A 16,324-nucleotide genomic window follows, 5' to 3' on the forward strand; every position below is an offset into this window, starting at 1 on the left:
TGGTTTCAGTCACACCCTACGCATCTTGCAACTATCCCACTTCTATAGCTTTCCACACGTGATCGTTCGAAATTAAGTCATAACTGAGCGTAAGTCAGAGAAAAACATATCCACAACCTTCTGCAAAACCTTTAGAAACAGAATGACCTGTGTTAGTGCAACAGGACCGTGTTTCGATCATTCGGCGTAAATGCGCGCAATGTGGTACGTCGCCAAACTAGATAAGGGACCAACATGTGAAGAGTTTAAGAAGAAGTAGAAAGAAAAACATAAAGTTACAATTAGGCAGTTTTATTTGACGAAACATGATATTTGTTTAGGAAGTGAAGTGGAGATAATTTGGTGTGGAGTTGTTTATTCCTGGCAAATTATTCAGTGAATTAATGTTGTTTATATGTTTGAGCTACAAAAAATGGTTCAAATGGCTCTGAGCACTATGGGACTTAACTTCTGAGGTCATCAGTCCCCTAGAACTTATAACTACTTAAACCTAACTAACCTAAGGACATCACACATACCCATGCCCGAGGCAGGATTCGAACCTGCGACCGTAGCGGTCGCAGGGTTCCAGACTGTAGCGCTTGGAACCGCTCGGCCACCCCGGCCGGCGTTTGAGCTACAGGGACAGTGATGTAAAGGAGAAGTTTCACGAACATAATGGAAAATACTACTTTCTTAATATGGAGAGTGGCGTCTGCCCAGATTTCATTTCACATAATCTCAGTCAAGTGGCAAATTAGCCAATAGTGTCACACCATACACTTTTATTTCAAATTATTCTGTCAAGATTGGAAGAGCCCACTTCAGTTGACATGTTTGGAGCTATTACAATAACTGTTCAAGATTATTCCTAATTTTTTGTTGCTGTAGAGCTGATGTCTAAATTTGCTTTACCAACACCAGTGAGTAGAGCTACCAGACAGTGTATTACACAAGCATTTGTACGTCGTTTCCTACGCAATGTTGAGAATGTGATTGCTGAAATCGTTTGCAGTTCATATTGATAGTTTGGAAGACTGATTTGCACAGTAGAAGAATGCAAACAGTTTACATTTCTTCTTACCACCAGGTAAGATTCGGCATCTTTTCCTGTTATTTTAGTGTTGCATAAAAAGTTTCCCTCAAGTAAGATAAGAGAAAATGCACTATCTCTTACTTTCACTAAATTAAGGCACAACATGGAAGGCTGCTGAGAGATGTCAAAGAAATGATAGGTATAAAGTATCAAAAAAATCGGGTAAGGTCTGATAGATTTCACAAACTGTCCCACAAGCGACGTGTACTGACACGTATGTTTTTATAAATTATTCCAATCTATTCAGGGTGGGACTTGTTCCACACTCATATGCATTAGTAGTCGAAATATTGGGGAGCAGGACGCCGAAAGCAGTCAATCATGTTTCTAATGTGGAACTACTGTAGGGGTAATTGTTTTAGGATGTGTAGTAGGAATACTGCAACTTAACTAAAAATTAAGTGTCCTGAATATTTACGTAGTTATTATAGAATACTAAAATGGTGTATCACACAGAGAGTGATCATGGAGCCTATAAGGCGATGTATAATGAGAGCTAGTGCAAGGTACTCATATCACTCAATGAAACGTAACAATGTTAGGGTAGTTATTATTGCCATATGTATTTTGTCTCCTTTAATTTTTTTTATATTGTGGCCCATGTTATGTACTGTATTGCGTATTTGGTTTTTGAATGAATCAATTTTGAATGAATCAATAAATCTTGATTAGGACGAGGTGCATCGGAGGTTGTAGCAAGGAATAACGAAAAAGTGTTTAAATGTAGTTGATATGAAGAATTTTGTTTAGTAACCATGATGTATGCAATTTCATTCTAGGAACTGCTCATACATGAGAAGAAAGTTTCATGCTAATTCATTGTGCATTATTTACAGGAGATGTGCAGGAGATGTCTTTTGCTGTTTCCATTTTCATTGTTTATGTTACTGAGCACTGCAGTTTGTATTAACTGATAGGTTTTGGAAATGAAAACACACACACACACACACACACACACACACACACACACATATATATATATATATATATATATATATATATATATATATATATATATATATATGAACAAACCTCCAATTTAAGACTGTTGTCAATAAAGGGATTTGGCATACAAATTTTTATTGGCCAATATAGTATTATTGGTTTGAAGTGGAAGGCAGTGCTGTTGTACCTGATTACAAAAGCAGTTAGTGAAAAAAAATGAAATTCCTATGTAAACAATGTACTGATCTATACTAAGTATTGATGTATAGTTACTGGACCAATGAATGATCTATTTAATTTAGTAATGCACATTAAGTGCCACTTACCCTTTCATATTAAAATCCTAATGTAAATATTTATTGTTATTGCGAACTCTCTGTGAGAATTTTATGCTATCTGGAATATCTGACATGAGCTAGTTAACCCTCAGCAGATTTCCCTGATAACTATATGATAGTTAACTTGGAGCATATTAGCTGTCTTTTACAAAGCGATTAAGTTTGTGTTAATCATAACAGTGATGAAATGTAAATATAAGGCATGGAGAATCATACTTATTGTTTCTGCTTTCATATCAGTCGGAAACAGAGAGAGATGAGAGACGGGGAGAGATGGTATGTGGGAACAAAAATGACAGGCTAGGAAATATGTAGGCTCATGTATGATCCCTTGGGGCCATAGGAGGAGTGACCTGAAAGTAAGCAGAATTAGTCTTTTTCAGAGATTATAGAGTACCTCTAACATACAGAATTGAATATCCATACATGGAAAACACGTTACTCATGGTATATATTCAACACTTGAAAGTGTGATGTGTAGCTAGATCATAAGGACCTTTTATGTAGTCTGGATGTAGCTAACATTAAGCTGCTACATTAAGTGAGTGGATGGGTGTCAATCTGCATGATTGAATGAGGATGTAAATTAATTGCCTATTCCTGCTTGTAATCTGCACTTAATTCACTGAAACAGTAGCCTAAAAAACGTTTAAATGAACAGGTTCCCTTGAACCGCAAATAATGTTTGTATCAGTGCCCTCAGAACAGAGTTACCTTTGTCTTTCCAGTGTGCCAGTTAACTAAGGAAGCCTAGGCTAATGGACTAAAATGAGGTTTCTCTCTCTCTCAAAATGACAAGCAATCTGCAATTTTTGTGTCGTAATGTTTAGTGTCCTTAAATATCATGTAAACTGTAAATTATTTAGTGTTAAAACATCAAACACATCTATCTCAGTTGTCTATCAGGAATTAAAACTTTATATGGATCAATTTAGTAATGATTTTCAGATTTGCTTAATTATTGCTTATACACACTTATTTTTGCGGAGTGTGTCACTATTTTCTACTATTTCCTACTTTTCTGGAATTTAATGAATATGTTATTACACTGCACAATCTTAATCTTTTAGTAACCATTTTAAACATATGGTAGCGTATTCAGCATCATTTAGATTCTCTATAGTTGTATGTGCTGATAAGGATATAGTTAATATTATTCACCTAGGAATTAATTTTAAATAGTAACACAGTTTGCTTATTGATTTTGTGATAATTGTATGCTCTTCAAGCCAAGCTAGCTGAGGATAATGAAAAATAATTGCGTACAGTAATCTATAAGGCGTTACTATTTTCTCCCCAGAATATTCAGTCGTTGCTTGAGTTAATTTTTACTCACTTACCTTAAAAATATTTTCTTGTTTAGCAATATAGTAGGATATCATGATGAAAGTTGGAATATCCTATGATGGTCTACTCCAAAACATGTTCCAAGTCTTCTCAACCCATTAAGGTAGAGGAGATGAAAGGTGTTTGTTTGCTGGCTCTTTCATTTCCTCACCAACTACGTTACAGTTTTCAAGATCTGTAATACTTATTTTACAGATATCCCTGAGACAATGAATTACCAGCTCCAATATACGTCGATTACGATATTTGTTCATACTTTTTGCTATGTCTCTAATTTGTAATTTAGACTGTAGTGAGCCAGTTAGCCAACAGCGAATATCGTGTTTTGGTTGTTGAGAATGTTATGTGCTTAGAAGGTATATAGAAAGAGAAGGTAGGCCATTCCGGCTCCTGGCGAGGAAAAATATATGTAAGTGTTCTAGCGCGTCGTGATTCACTTTGAGAAATCTTGTAGCTACGCATTTGACAAAACACGAAGTTTTGGTTTGCATCCAAAGAAAATTACTAATTTTTTGTCGATTATGAGCAATGATCACTTGAATACGCCTCGGCAGAATGCATTAATATTGCTCAAAATACGACAAGCGTTATTTATCATGGTTTTACCAAAGATAGCACCTGCACTGTGAGTGAATAGTTCGATGCAGACATGCATTCAAAGTTAATATGAAAACTATGTGTGTCTGTTCGGTTCATTTTCGGTCTGACGATTCTGAACGAGATTTGAGATACAAACTTTTAGGATTACTTTCAAGAAAGAAGTTGATGCTCACAGCAATCAACAGCGTAATCATTCGAAACTATAACGGGGAAAAAATTGCAGAAAGCAAGGATGCAAGCGGAAAGATAAGAAGTCCGTACGTAAATAATACTCAAAATATTATAACTCTAAAATTGCCTGAAAATAAATTAAGTCATCTAAATATAATGCTTTTTTTTCATATGGTACTGGATTCCTCTACGGTAGCGAAGGACCTGCAGTACTGTGTAACAGACAAATAAATAATGGTAATCAGGTTTATTTGCTTTTGTTCCTGGATACTGTAGCGCCATTTCTCGTAGAATTAGCCGATATTTATATCGTATTCTAAAGTTGCGGTAACTATTTAATGTATGGATATAGTATGACTTGCGAGTGAGCTCTTATACCTGCACATTTCGTGTCCTGCTCTAATACCTTAACAATAAGAATATATGCAGCAGTGGCTGCGTAGTTTAGTAGATCTGATGTGTTCCTGACACGCTGAAGGTGCTGAGTTCACAAAATGTTGAATACTCTAAAATTTTATCTTTAAATTTTGTCGAATAAAGCTATTGTGGCGATTTACGTCACTGTTATTTATTGCTTTTGTCTTATATTTATTGATTAATAATGAGAAATTGGTGTAGTAATAAAAGGAAATTTATTCCTTAGAGATATAGAAGTCGTGCACAACAGTGCGAGGCGAGATGTTTGCAAAAACGAGCTTTCACGGCTTCAGAAATAGTGTCATAAAAAAATGGATTTGACCACAGCTAATGATTATCTACATGAGCTCAGTGAAATAGTGAGTAAGGATTTAGAAATTAATGAAATGAAGGCCGGACTGAACTTTTAATAAAACTAAACGCACAGAAAGCAACACCAAAAAGCCGTCTTCTTTCGTTAAAGTGAAGACAGAGAGTATCTGAAGCGAAAGAAAAAGAAAGTTACATAGAAGTGTGAGCACTGTGATGTCCTGATGTTTTACATCGCCGCAAATGCGACGCCTGTTGAACGAAAGCAAAGGGGGAAAGTGGAATCCAGGAGACATTCCCCATGCGCTGACTTCAAGATCTCAATTGCATAAAGCATATCGTTATTTGCGCAAGCGAAAAAGTCTGTGCTCAGCAGGCCAACACTTCAGAAATGTACGAAAGAATTTAAATGGAGACTGGGTGCTCTCGAAGATATCTTATGTTTATCGAAGGCTAAGTCAAACACTTTCACTGCCCAAGAAAGACTGGAAGCTTAGAAATTTGTTGAAATGAATGTTGATGTCCGCATATGTTGTGATTCGTCTGAGAACTTAGTAGTAGTTGGTCCGCATTCCAATGCACGCGTTTGCAGATCCGTGGATTATGTAAGCTGTAGAAGCAACCAGTTTAATATGACTTCATAATAATTATTAATAATGTTTTGCATCAGAGTATCGTTAATGGAGTTAAGGAACTGGGAATAAACATTGCATTTGTAGTGTATGATATAACTGGAAATATATAAAACTTCAGAAGGAATTGTATGTTAATGTAGGTAAAATATATTTCGTAAATCCAGCTGATGATACCAGAGATGCACGGGCATTTTTTCGATGTGCCGCATCTGTTAAAGTTATTGAGGAACAATTTCATTACGCTACCTAATAGGTCCAGAATAACTAAGACAGATATATAGGAGCTTTTTAATCATAAAAAGTGACCTAACGATAACACACCACACTACAGAAGAATACATAAACGTAACTGGACGATCCCATAACTATTTTCACGACGAAAAGCTTACGCCTTGACGCATGTTCTTCGAAAAGACATTGAAAGACGTTTTACTGAACACTTTAAGGACTTTTTCGATGTCTTTAACTCTAGAGTTCGATAGGTGAGTGTTCATATGGATCTGCAATGAATCTCATATTTCAGCAAAACACACGAAAGAGATTCCTAGACATTTGTTTGCAATGCGAGATGGTGATAAAGAAAGACATTTACATATCCAGAAATATTTCATCACCTCAGTAAAATGTCTCTTTTAAGTAAGGAACAGAGTGCGTCTCCATAAAACTGGCTGGTAACTGAAGTAATATTTGTTTCTCTGCAAACACGCCAGTTACTGAATTAAGTGCAAAATTTACTTAGTGTTACGTTGACTCAGATATTACACGCCAAAGATTCGTTACCAGTGAGCTCTATGTTAATGATTAATTGCCAGTATGAGACAAAGATAGTTTATTAGCAGCTGTGGCAACAATGCGACGACTCTGTAATCTCTTTAGTTCTTCCAGATGTGATGAAATACTTCACAGGCTTTATTACTTTCGAGCACTAAAACACTGAAAAATCGTTAGATTTTCCAGCAGCAAAAAATTAAGCATTTGGAGAAGAATAGAAGAGTTTTTTGCTTTTCGTGTAAACGACTTATGCAAATTAAAAAAATGTGAAGGCTTTGTCCCCTATTATAAAACACAGTTATAGCCCTTTACGAAACAACAAGAGCATGTGTAATTATTATGTATCTGTATGAAGAAGTGAAAGTTGGAGCCATGAAGGAACGTGCCGTAAGGTGGAAGCAGCTATTGATTGCATCTTCACCTGGTAAACAGCAATAGAAAGCTGCAATAAGCTACATTGAGATCTGTTTCTATAGCAAATGAGTGCGTTATTTTTCATCTTAATTACCATTTATTTAGTCCTAACTTGTAATACGTCTGTTATAACACTTGATTTGATTTGTACAACTGTGTACTGAACCAGACCGAAAGTAAAATGAACGAGCATCACACCACAGCATTTGTGGTGTGGCGCGTTTGCGATATTACCATACTGCTGTGATGCATTTCGCAGCGTCACAGTGACGTCACGGGTTCCAGCCAGTAGCAACCGTTTCTGACGGAATGGCCCCTTCCCAGATTTGCTCCCTTACTGGAAGGAAGTCAGAAATTAGGACCTTCTAGTGTAAAATATGTGTGGTTCTACAGCTATATTTCAGGAATGATGCTGTTCTCATGAAATTGCCGTTGTTTGATGAAGAGCCAACATCTTTAACTGATGAAAATGGCATGCAAAATGGCTTGCAAAGTCATTCCAGTTTATATTCAGTAACAAATAGCTCTACAGTTAGAAATAAGTCAGGTCATTCATTTGTATCGGTCTGCACGCAAAAATACTTCGATGTTGTCGTATGCAGTGGAGTAGCCGTGAAGAGGTTGTTAATTACCACGTATGTGGAGACTCATTACTACATCATTTTAATTTCATTTCATTCTGTTACTTCTCCAGTTCTACCATCTTAAACATGAAAAAAGTACATGCTTTGCTTCATATGGACGATAATGGATTACATTTCCATTAATAGAAGCGTGGCTTTATAGTGCGATGAGGGGGGAATTATAATTATGAAACTATAATTCGTGTCCATACTTAAGAGGCATTATACATATATTACCAACACCATGTATTACACAGTGATTCATTAGTCAGGTCATTCTTTTCATTTCGACTTCGCTTAGTTGTATCACATATATCATGCCACCTTACTGTAGTCATGACTCAAGTCAAAGCAGCTGTTGGCCATTCTCTCTAGCATGGTGAATACTTAGGCTACGTAAATATTTTACCCTTTCAGCCTTGTTATAATGTTACGTTGACGGGAGCCTTTACCAGTGGGCGAATATATTTGTGTATTCACTCTGACGTGCGCTGATTGTAATCTGCCTACTGTGTTAAGCCATTGGGTGTGATGTTTCTGGTTTTTATATCAATTTTATATATTAGAAGAGCCGCTCGTCTTCAGCTATTACAATTTTCCACCATGTGGAGCAACAAGTGTAAGACATGTATATTTCTATTGTCTATTGTCAAACCACAATTTATGATAGATGTTTATATTTTATTAATAGGATTAAGTAGGAATAATTAATATTTGTCATGTTGCAAATAATTGTGGTAGCAGGGAATGTCTGCACCAAAGTATTGTTGGCAAGAGAGACCGCGCATTGCGCATTGACATAATTTTAAAAAGGGCGGGAGAGACCACGTATGGATACATTTTAAGAAAAGAGCGGGAAAGACCGCGCATTGATACATTTTGTAATTGTAGCAGGGATTGTATGCACCAGAAAGCATTGTTAGCAGGAGAGCCCGCACTTTAGCGTTCGTAGGAAGTCAGTAGCAAGTGAGATGTGAAGCGAGGTGGTAGCAGGTCTGAAGCGAGAGGTTGAGAGGAGCAGTGTGCCTGCCAGCCACCAGCTAGGATTTACAAGAGATTATGAACGGATGTACAGAGACATCAGCTAACTATTATCATAAGAGGAACTAATATTATTGAATTATTTTCTTTGCGGAACTCAAGACTACCGAAGGTATGTTTGCGCAATGCTAGTTGTAAGATTATTGTAAGAAGTAAGTCCCATTTAAACGTTTGTAAAATCATTTCATTACCAGCAGTAAACATTTGAAGAAACGTTTTCAGGATATAATTAATTTTTGCCAGCAATGTTGCATTACTAATTATAATCCATCCAAAAAATCATCAACGTAAAACTTTGCAAAAATGTTGTTGTTGTCACGAAAAAGTGTAACGGTGAATTACGTAACTTCAGTCAAATTAATTAAAGAATAAGGCCAGCTTTGGTAATAAATACAGCCACTTATTATGATAGTGCACCAGCAGCTAATAGAGTATAGTAAAACAGAGTAAGTATATTCATGTCGCAGTACGATGTAGCAGCCAGATGGCGATCCAGCAACAGTAAAAAAGGTAAGGAACAGTTTTCGGTTATTGCAGATAATGACTGAGGGCCATTACGGCGCCACATTATATGTTTCGTCGAAATAATCAGAAAATCACTTCTAATAAGCAGCAATTAAATTTGTATGCGAAGATTCAGAAAGAGGATAAATTTGAAAGGAAAGATTTCATTTGTTATTCTTAAGCGACAGATAGAAATCCTAAGGAAAGGTTTCATAGGTTATTGTAGAATGGAAAGATGCGTAACCAAAAAAAATAAAGAGAGATATAGAGGAGACGGGAAGGTTTGACAAGACCCACTCCTTTTGAATAATATAATTTCAGAAATGTCGAACCTATGTCAAGGGCTAAATAAGCCTTGGGTTTGCAACTGCTGGGCTGATTTTTTCAACTTCTTCATCAAGGTAATAGTTCACCAACTGAAGTTGTATAACAACCTCTTCAAATTTTCTAAGAATAAAGTTCTCAAATAGCTAGGCCACAACGATCTTTAGGATATGTTTGTCTTATATGTTGTTGTTATGGCCTTCAGTCTGAAGACTGGTCTGATGCAGCTCTCCATGCTACTGTATCTTGTGCGAGCCTCTGTTTACTGTATGCATCTCTTGGTCTCCCTCTACGGGTTTTGCCACCCTCACTTCCCTCCGATACTATATTGGTGACCCCTTGATGCGCCAGAATGTGTCCTATCAACCAAACCATTTTTCTGGTCACGTTGTGCCATAAATTGCTTGTCTCCCCAATCCTATTCACTACCTCCTCATTAGTTGCGTGATAAACCCATCTAATCTCCAGAATTCTTCTACTCCACCACATTGCGAAAGCTTCTATTCTCTTTTTGTTTAATCTATTATTTGTCCACGGTTCACTTCCATACATGTCTACATTCCAGACCAATGCTTTAAGGAAAGAATTCCTGACACTTACATCTATATTCGATGTAAAAAAAATTATCTTATACAGAAATACTTTACTTGCCTTTGCCAATCTATATTTTATATCCTCTCTACTTAGGCCATCATCAGTTATTTTGCTGCCCGAACAGCAAAACTCATCTACTGCTTCAAGTGTCTCGTTTCCTAATCTTTAGGATCAATTGATCTAATTCGACTACGTTCCATTATCCTTGCTTTGCCTTTGTTGCTGTTACCTAAAATACAACAGATAATTCAGGTTTACCTAAAAGGAGTTCATTAAAAGGAAACCAAGCAATCAAAGCCGCTTGATATGAAACCATCACGTGTGGGGCAATGTGCTCCGGACCCGAAATTACTTTCGGCCAACCCGATAAGCCGCCAACCACACTCCTTTTCTAAGCAACTAGTCGGAACGTGCCCCAAGGCACGAACATAGAATGACAGCCTGATGAAGAGAGAAGTAATGTTTAAGTAAAATAAGTAAAACTTAGGTCATCAGATTAGATGCTGGCAGTGTAGACATAATGTATCATTTCTGAAAATGTACTAAGAGAAAATTGGGTTACTAGCCAAGGCAACCACCCTCACTTACACCTGATAGGAAAGAAGTTCAGCCGCCAACTGAGATTCATCTACAAGTCATGCCACGAGGCGGAAACAGTAAATACTTACCCGTACAACGGGACGGGAAACGTAGGTGGAAGGAAGACGCCAACAGTTGTCTGATGAATCTCACATACGCAAACACAGGCTTGGTTTGCAAATACAATCCATAAAAATACAATCAACAAGATTTGCCGCGGTGAGGCACGTAAGCTTTTGAATTCCAAAAAGCTAACAAAGGCGACTTGGCGATTTAGTACAGAAAGTAATATGCACGAAAAATTTTGTGAATGTCACAATTAATGACATTGAAGATACAAGAAATTTACAAAACCTCAATACTTTAAAACACACAATCAAGTTATAGCTCTATGATAATAACCAAATGGAAATTCTTATGTTTTGATAAGAACGACACGCTCCTCAAATCGCCTGGTCGGACACAGGAATAGGGAGCAACAGCTACAGGAGGCTGAACCGACTCCGATATAGAAGCAGCAGAACCAATAACATCAGTCTTTATGAACGCCGCGTGGTCTCGGAATTGAAGTAGCCAACTAAGAATAGCTCGCCGGGCATGCAAAACCGCTGTGGGGTGACACATAGTGGAAGAACATGGAGCTGCAGGGAGGTGAGTTGATGACGACGACCCACCGCTCGTCTCCAAACCTGGTCAACCAATGGAGTACTGCGTCCACTCCCGTTTCTGGTGCACGTCCCTGATGACGGGAAGATGCTCAGCTAGACCAACTTGGAAGTCATACGGGCGGTAGAACAAAAAGCTTGCCTGTTGCCCCGCAGGCCTGAGCTGTCCGTACTGCTTCACTAACTGCCTTTATCGGCAAAGCGCCTCAACGTCAATCGCGACAAACGTGCCTCGCTCCTTTCGCACTGAGGATTCTCTTCTAGGAGACGTAGCGCGCAGTGTTTCAAGACACATACAAGCTTACCTTTCAACAGAGTGGTCTGGACTGCTATTCCCGAAATTTTGAAGGCAGCAGGGATGTAATACAGGAAACGGAAGGTCATTTAAGCTGCACAGGCAAGAACCGAAGGACATGAAAGGGAGGCAATGGATGAGAAGGGAGCGAGGCAGAGTTAAATCCTATTCCTGTTGTCAATCAATACGTAGAATGACCAAGCAGTAAAGAAAACTGAGGAGAAAGTTGAAAAAGAAACTGAAGTTGACGGGGAAGAAATAAAAACTTTGATTTTTGGCAGTGACGTTGCAATTTTTGCAGAGTAAACACAGGACGTGGAAGTGCAGTCGAAGGGAATGGATAGTGTCTTGAAAAGAGGTGATGATATGAACACAATCAAAAGTAAAACAAGGGGAATGGAATATAATTGAATGTAATCAGGTGATGCTGAGCAACTTATTTTAAAAAATCAGCTGTTAAAAAATAGTAGATGAATTTTGCTACTTGGGCAGCAGAGTAACTGATGATGGCCAAATTAGTAAGGGTAAATAGACAGCCAGACAACAGCAGGGAATGTGCGTCTAAAAAACAATTTGTTAATAGCTGATGTAAATTTATGTAAGAGAATATCTTTTTTCAAAGCATTTGTTTGGAGGTTGGACTTGTACAGAAATAAAACGTGGAGAGTAAGCTGCTCCTACAACAAGCTAATAGAAGCTTTTGAAAAGTGGTAATAAGAAGAATACTGAAGATTAGATGGATAGATCAGAAAACAAATGACGAGGGATTCAATTGAAATGGGCAGAAAAGAAATGTGTAACACAGCGTGACTAGAGGAAGGGACTGGTTCATAGAACATGTCTCGAGGTATGAAGAAGTAGTCAGTTCGGTAAAATTTGGAAGTGGAAATTAAGAGTTGAAGAGGTGGACCAAGGTAAAGTTTGGAAGTGGAAATTAAGAGTTGAAGAGGTGGACCAAGGTATGACACAGTAAGTGGCTTAAACTTAATGCGGTTACAGGAGTGCTTCAGTAATGAGAAGAGCTGCACAGGTTAAACTAGAGTGGAGAGCTGCAGATTGAGAATCGCAACAGTAAAGAGTCGTTTTATTATGATTGAGACTGCATTTATTTCGCAGCTTTTCATAGTATTTTTCTGTGTCTTTGAAGGATATATGGGCTATTCTCTGACAAATATTGATAAACTGCGTTATGCAGGCTAGCTCAAAGGTGGAAGGAATATTTAAAGGGACCATACAAGGCTTGAAGACAAGATTATAGGAAAAGAAATGTAAGTAAGTGAAGACGAGTTGAGACAAACGACACTGCGAGAAGAGTTTGTGTGAAAACTGAAAGACCTGAGTCGAAACAAGCCCCGGCAGCAGACGAAGTTCCTTCGGAATTATGAAGGACCGTTGGAGAACCAGGACAGACAGGAAATATTCCATCTGGTGTGCAAAATATCTGAGGGGAAAATACCAGCTGCTATCTAGAAAAATGTATAAATTTCAATTCGAATAAGTAAAATGTGATCTAGGCACAGAAACTCTGCGTGTAAGTGCATCGTGGTCGCAGAGCTCTGGAATGGCTTCTTGTCTCCAACTATACAGCATGAGTGATCTGCACTGGCTTTGTGCAGATAGCGCCAAGTATCTATAGCCCCGACAACTTATCAGGCATAACGATAATAGAATGCATAAATATCTCTTTCTCGTGAATCAGTCTAGCTGTCAGTTCATACCATATCCAAAGTGCTACATTAATTCATGAGATTAGAAATTTATAATGTTCTCTTTAATCTATTTCCGAGATGGTATATGAAATATTTGTATTACCTTAACACCTGTCCTTAAATTATTACTGGTTGTAATATAAGTCTACAAACTACTAGCCCGCGATTGACACAGGATGTAATATTTCTGGGCCTACCCTCTCAAGTTAACGACTCATTAGCGCTAATGATTCATTACTGGTATTCGTGAAATTACGTTTCGATCGTTATCCCATCAACAAAATTAGACTTCTCATTTTGTGCTCTGTCTGACAACTAGGTCGTAACTCAGTCGTGAGAGCTGCTCGGTTACACGAGGGGAGCTCTTTCAATTATGATCAGTCCATACAGATCTGTTTCTCAATCGAGTGGTCATAGCTTCGAAAGCGCAGTGAGACCATTGTACCTTACATTTCAAATGTTTGGTTTGGTTCCCATCATCAGTGACAACAAAAATTCTGCAAGTTGTGCCTTTAGAGTGTCATTAAAGAGACTCACAGGCTACTTCATATGTTTGATGTGGCTTGTCTCTGTCATTGCCTTTGGTTTTTACTGCAGTTATTTAGTAATGCATATAATCACAATAGATGAGCATTCCCCTATGACAGTGCATTTTGTAATTGTGTTATCTGTTTTACTGTCAATGTTGGAACCAGCTACAATTTTATGTAGATCTCTGTCCACTGGACAAGGTAACGTTAGCAGAATCACGGACCTGGTTCAACAGGTAGATGCGCTGCTCGCCATGCGAGATCACACTTACAGAACGGAAATATATCGCAAAACTCGCCAAAGTGCAATTTTACTTTCCATTACAGTGCTTGTTTTGGTTGTCACACGAGTTAGCGTACTAGCAACCTATGTGTTCAGACGTAGGCCAATAGGTACTATCTCCCTGTGCCTTCAAGGATTTATCACGATCTGGCGAGTTCAGTTCTTCGCTGTTGTGCTGGTACTCCGACACAGGATGGGCATCGTCTGTGGGCAGCTGCTGAGGAGTACTAGGCCGCCGGCAGGCAGCGAGGAAGAACTGGAGGAGCTGGCGACGCGCGCCGGACAGCCGGGGGCGACGGGGGCGGTGGGGGCGGAGGTGCGGCGGCTGCAGCGCGCCAGGTTGGCTCTTCACCGCTGCGCTCGCCTCTGCGGTCTGCACTTCGGGCCAGCACTGCTGTTGGCCATCCTGGGAGATTTCGTCGAGATGACTTGCTCTGCCTATTGGCTTATAATCCTGGCTCAAGAAACAGACAAGAGAGCGGAAATACTCATGAAGTTATCTGCACTTACTAACGTCCTGTTACGCCAGCTGGTGGTCTGTTGGGTGTGTTCCTCGGCGGCTGACCGCGCCGACAGGGCTGCTCTGCTGCTGTCGAGGCTGCAGCCGCTCCTGCGTCCCGGACCAGCAGTCGATGTTCTGCGACTTCCAATGGACAGACTACGAGTTTCCGCCATGGGGTTCTGTGACATCGATTTACAGATTTTCACAACCACTGTAAGTGCGGCAGTCACTTATCTCGTGATACTTGTACAATTCCATAAGTGAAGTACTACGCAATGATGTTTGGAAGGTCGTCTCTCCTTGTAACAGTGCAATGTACAGAAGCTATCATTGCTGGAAACATCATCTTGCAAAGTCAGAGTTTGTGTCATATTACCTAGTAGCTGCATGGTACGTGCAGGTTCTTTTTCAATTACTCGTAGTGTTTGTTTTATCCATAGGACCGAGAGACATGTGCTGCTAATGAAACAAATGGCAATAAAGCTGTTCTGAAAAATTTTATAGTAAACGTGTGTAATTATTTTGTTTCTACCTACAGCCTGCATGGAAAATGGAACTCTAAAATGGTTCCTTTGAATCAGGTGACATAAATAATAGAGCAGATCCTCCAGCACCGAATTGGATTACTGCTCCAAAGCATGAGGATGTATTAGGGCTCCAGCATAAGCTATTATTTTAATATGATATTTCCATCATATGTTACCTTTAAAACATTCTTTCCTACGTAGTACCTGAGGCAGGTGATATCATGCCCCACGTCTACAGCACGCACATAACATATAGGACACCTGCTGGTTCTCCATGACCTTAAACCACCGGCAGAACAATGTCAATACTGTTTTTGCAACACTAACACACTTCATCATGCACAATAAGCTGTATTAAGTTTCTTTCTTTTCTGTGATCACCTCTGATAAAGAAAAATGGCGAATCATAACATGTTAATGGTTTGCCAAAAATCCGTCAATATTCGCCACAAAGTTGACACACTCCTCACACGTACCTTGATGACAAGTAAATAAGAACCACACATTATACTGCCACTGCTACACAAACATACGTAGCAGCTTACGAGCAGTTGGAGCAAACACTCAAGTGCTGATGAGCTTTAAAGATCTGAGACTATAGAACTGTTTTGTGCATTCACTGGCTTTAATACAACTGTTCTCTGTACTGTACAGAACCAGCATAAGAAATTATTTGTAATCTATAAATCAAATGTATCAACAAAATCCAAATGAGAATAAGTTCAAATTTCACTGTACACATGGGTTAAATGCCACAGACGATACTTACATATTGAATGAGGAGCAATGTATGTAAATAGTGTTTCGAATTCTTTTTAGGTCCAAGGTTAAGTTGTTGTTTTGATCTTCAGTCCAAAGACTGGTTTAGTGCCGCTCCCCATGCTACTCTATCCCGTGCAAGCCTTTTCATCTCCTAGTAACTAAAACAACCTGCATCCAATTGAAACTACTTACTTCATTTATCGCCTAGTCTACCTCTACGTTTTTTTTTGTTTTTACCTCCATCTCCCAGCCCCACACTCCCATCAGCACCAATATGACAATTCCTTAACGTCTCAGAATGTGCTCAATTAACAGGCCGTTTCTTTTAGACAAGTTGTGCCATAAATTTATTTTCTTCCGAATT

General features: G+C 38.7%; 1 protein-coding gene across 1 annotated transcript; it reads left to right on the forward strand.

Moving 5' to 3' along the window:
* The first annotated feature begins 14,362 nt into the window (after nt 1-14,362).
* LOC126124968 (gustatory receptor 23a-like) lies at nt 14,363-14,935 on the forward strand. Its single transcript, XM_049915134.1, has one exon. The coding sequence runs from the start codon at nt 14,363-14,365 to the stop codon at nt 14,933-14,935; it is 573 nt and encodes a 190-aa protein (XP_049771091.1).
* The last annotated feature ends 1,389 nt before the right edge of the window (nt 14,936-16,324 follow it).

Source organism: Schistocerca cancellata, chromosome 1, assembly GCF_023864275.1.
Source record: "Schistocerca cancellata isolate TAMUIC-IGC-003103 chromosome 1, iqSchCanc2.1, whole genome shotgun sequence".
NCBI lineage: Eukaryota > Metazoa > Arthropoda > Insecta > Orthoptera > Acrididae > Schistocerca > Schistocerca cancellata.

Bases quoted from the DNA above. Each gene is read 5' to 3' on its own strand.
- LOC126124968 (XM_049915134.1), top strand. From the start codon at position 14,363: ATGGGCATCGTCTGTGGGCAGCTGCTGAGGAGTACTAGGCCGCCGGCA.